Source organism: Gavialis gangeticus, unplaced genomic scaffold (assembly GCF_001723915.1).
Source record: "Gavialis gangeticus isolate Ggan-Ray unplaced genomic scaffold, GavGan_comp1, whole genome shotgun sequence".
Taxonomy (NCBI): domain Eukaryota; kingdom Metazoa; phylum Chordata; order Crocodylia; family Gavialidae; genus Gavialis; species Gavialis gangeticus.
The window spans coordinates 42,375,222-42,377,391 of record NW_017729000.1 but is presented as its reverse complement, the minus strand read 5'-3'; the positions used below and the strand labels follow the sequence as shown (position 1 = coordinate 42,377,391).

The window sequence follows — 2,170 nt, the reverse complement described above, 5'->3', positions numbered from 1 at the left end:
GCTGGCTTTTTTTTTTTTTGTTCATTTGTTTGTTCTTGTGGGGGATAGCGGTTGCAATCCAAAGTGCTGAAACTAGTTGACATCTCGTATGGTGGAGAAAATGGATTCAATCAAGCAATTGAGTTATCCACCGAAGTCCTTTCCAACGTGAAATTCATTCAAGAGAAGAAACTAATAGGTATGACTACACCACCTTTTGAGCTGACTCCATGGATGGGTATCCCTTGCATTGCTGCGCATGCTGCTCTTCATGCTGCCTGCTTTGCAGTAACTCAGTCCTAACTGGTAGAAAGGCTTGGGCAGAAGTCATCAGTCATGATGCCCTTCTCCTCTCCCAGCATCATTTCAACTGCTACAGGAACTTACTGAAAGTTCCTTTCCCCATTTCCAACCAACCTACCTGTATGACAGGAGCAGGCAATTATTTCAGGTGGAGGGCTGCTTACTGAGTTTTCACAAGCCATCGGGGGGCTGCATGACAGGCAGCCAGGGGCAGATAAATATTAATTTTCTTACTTTTTTAGGGGCCCCGCCAGCCAGATAGAATTGTCTGGTGGGCCACATCTGGCCCATGGGCCACATTTTGCCCACCCCTGCTGTATGATCCTATCCTCCTATTTGTGAAGGCCAGCCTTAGTTTCAGACCTCCCAGCGCAGTTAGGGAAGATCCCTACTTAGGTCTCTTCAATCTCCAACAAAATGAGAATTAAGATTTTCTTTACCTTAAAGATGCTGATAGAAATGATCCCCTTTTGTGACTGGTTAGCGGGTGCATGCACTGCCAATACGAAAGTGTAGTAAGAGGCTCATACTAGTAGCTGTCTTTTGTTGAAGGGGATAAAAGTATGTAGCATTTACTTGAAATGAGACCATGAATCACTGAGAATCCAAGGTAAGTTTCAAGTGAACGAGTACATATGACAGTCTCTCAAAGCATGAGGAGCCTTTGTTTCAGGAAAAGGAGGCAAATGTATTACTGTGGTCACTTGCTTTCAAAAAAATAGATTTCATAACAACCCATATGACATGATCTATGTTTGTGACAGTCTGTTTCTCTGTACTCTGAATGCAGGCCGATACTTTGATGAAATCAGTCAGGATTCAGGGAAGTATTGCTTTGGTGTTGAAGATACACTAAAGGCTTTGGAAATGGGAGCAGTAGAGATACTGATAGTTTATGAAAACCTGGATATAATGAGATACGTTCTCCACTGCCAAGGCACTGAAGGTATGTGGCCACATCTGACCTGATCCAAAAAGCTCTGGGTGGTGTTGGTGGGTAGCTATTAAACATTCTCTTTGCATTTGAGGGAACCTCTGTTAGGCAAAAGTCCATCTTCTAATTTCCTCCCCCCCCGCCCCCACCCATGGCTCTAATAGTTACTGGCTGGCTATGGGAATTTCTAAAGGTTAATGTCTTCTAGGAAGTATGAACATGATTGGATTACCCTGTGTGGGGATGGAGAGGGTTTGGCTCTGCGAAGGTGTGACTTCATGGGCAGGCAAATACACTAGTAGTGCATAACATGGGGGCAAAAGTGATCTGATCCTTCTCCCACCCAGACATGTATTTGTATGTACTGCTTGTCTGGCCGCCTTTGCAGTAGATGCACCATTCCCTTGTGGCTCTGTCTGTCCCTAAAGGTCCAGGTCGTCTTCCCATTTTTGCATTGCAGGTGTGCAGTGGCTATGTGTGTAGCCTGTCCTGCCCTGTCAGCAGCCTCCCCAGACAGGCAGAAGGGCTGTGCAGATGGAGGTCTGACTCCTAGTGACTGCTTCTCTCAGTCTTTAGCTCCTAACTTACTTTGGGCAGTTGCAGCACATTTCTCATGCTGTGTTTCTTCCGTAGAGGAGAAGACCTTGTATTTGACACCAGAACAAGAGAAAGATAAATCCCACTTCACAGATAAAGAGGTATTTAATCTGCTTGGTTTGGTACTACTTTCAGGATGGGTCACTCTGGTGCAGGCCTTTGAATCTCTACACACTTAATTTGTTGCAGAATGCTTGAGTGCTGTCCTCTTTTCTGGCTTTAACATGTGATTTAATGGACTACCCTGTAGTCATTCCTATTCACCTTGAAGCAGAACTTGAGATTTGCCCCTTGTTTTTTACTACTTCCGGGGGTTTTTTTTTTTTTTTTTCTTCACCCAGCTGCTCATAGACAAAG

General features: G+C 44.7%; 1 protein-coding gene across 1 annotated transcript in view; it reads left to right on the top strand.

Moving 5' to 3' along the window:
- Positions 1 to 2,170, top strand: part of ETF1 (eukaryotic translation termination factor 1) — a 30,018-nt gene that overhangs the window by 13,185 nt on the left and 14,663 nt on the right. Inside the window, exons 5-7 of the mRNA XM_019506547.1 lie at positions 49 to 178; positions 1,073 to 1,228; positions 1,850 to 1,914. Coding sequence (XP_019362092.1) covers positions 49 to 178; positions 1,073 to 1,228; positions 1,850 to 1,914 — 351 coding nt within the window. The remainder of the gene's footprint in view (positions 1 to 48; positions 179 to 1,072; positions 1,229 to 1,849; positions 1,915 to 2,170) is intronic.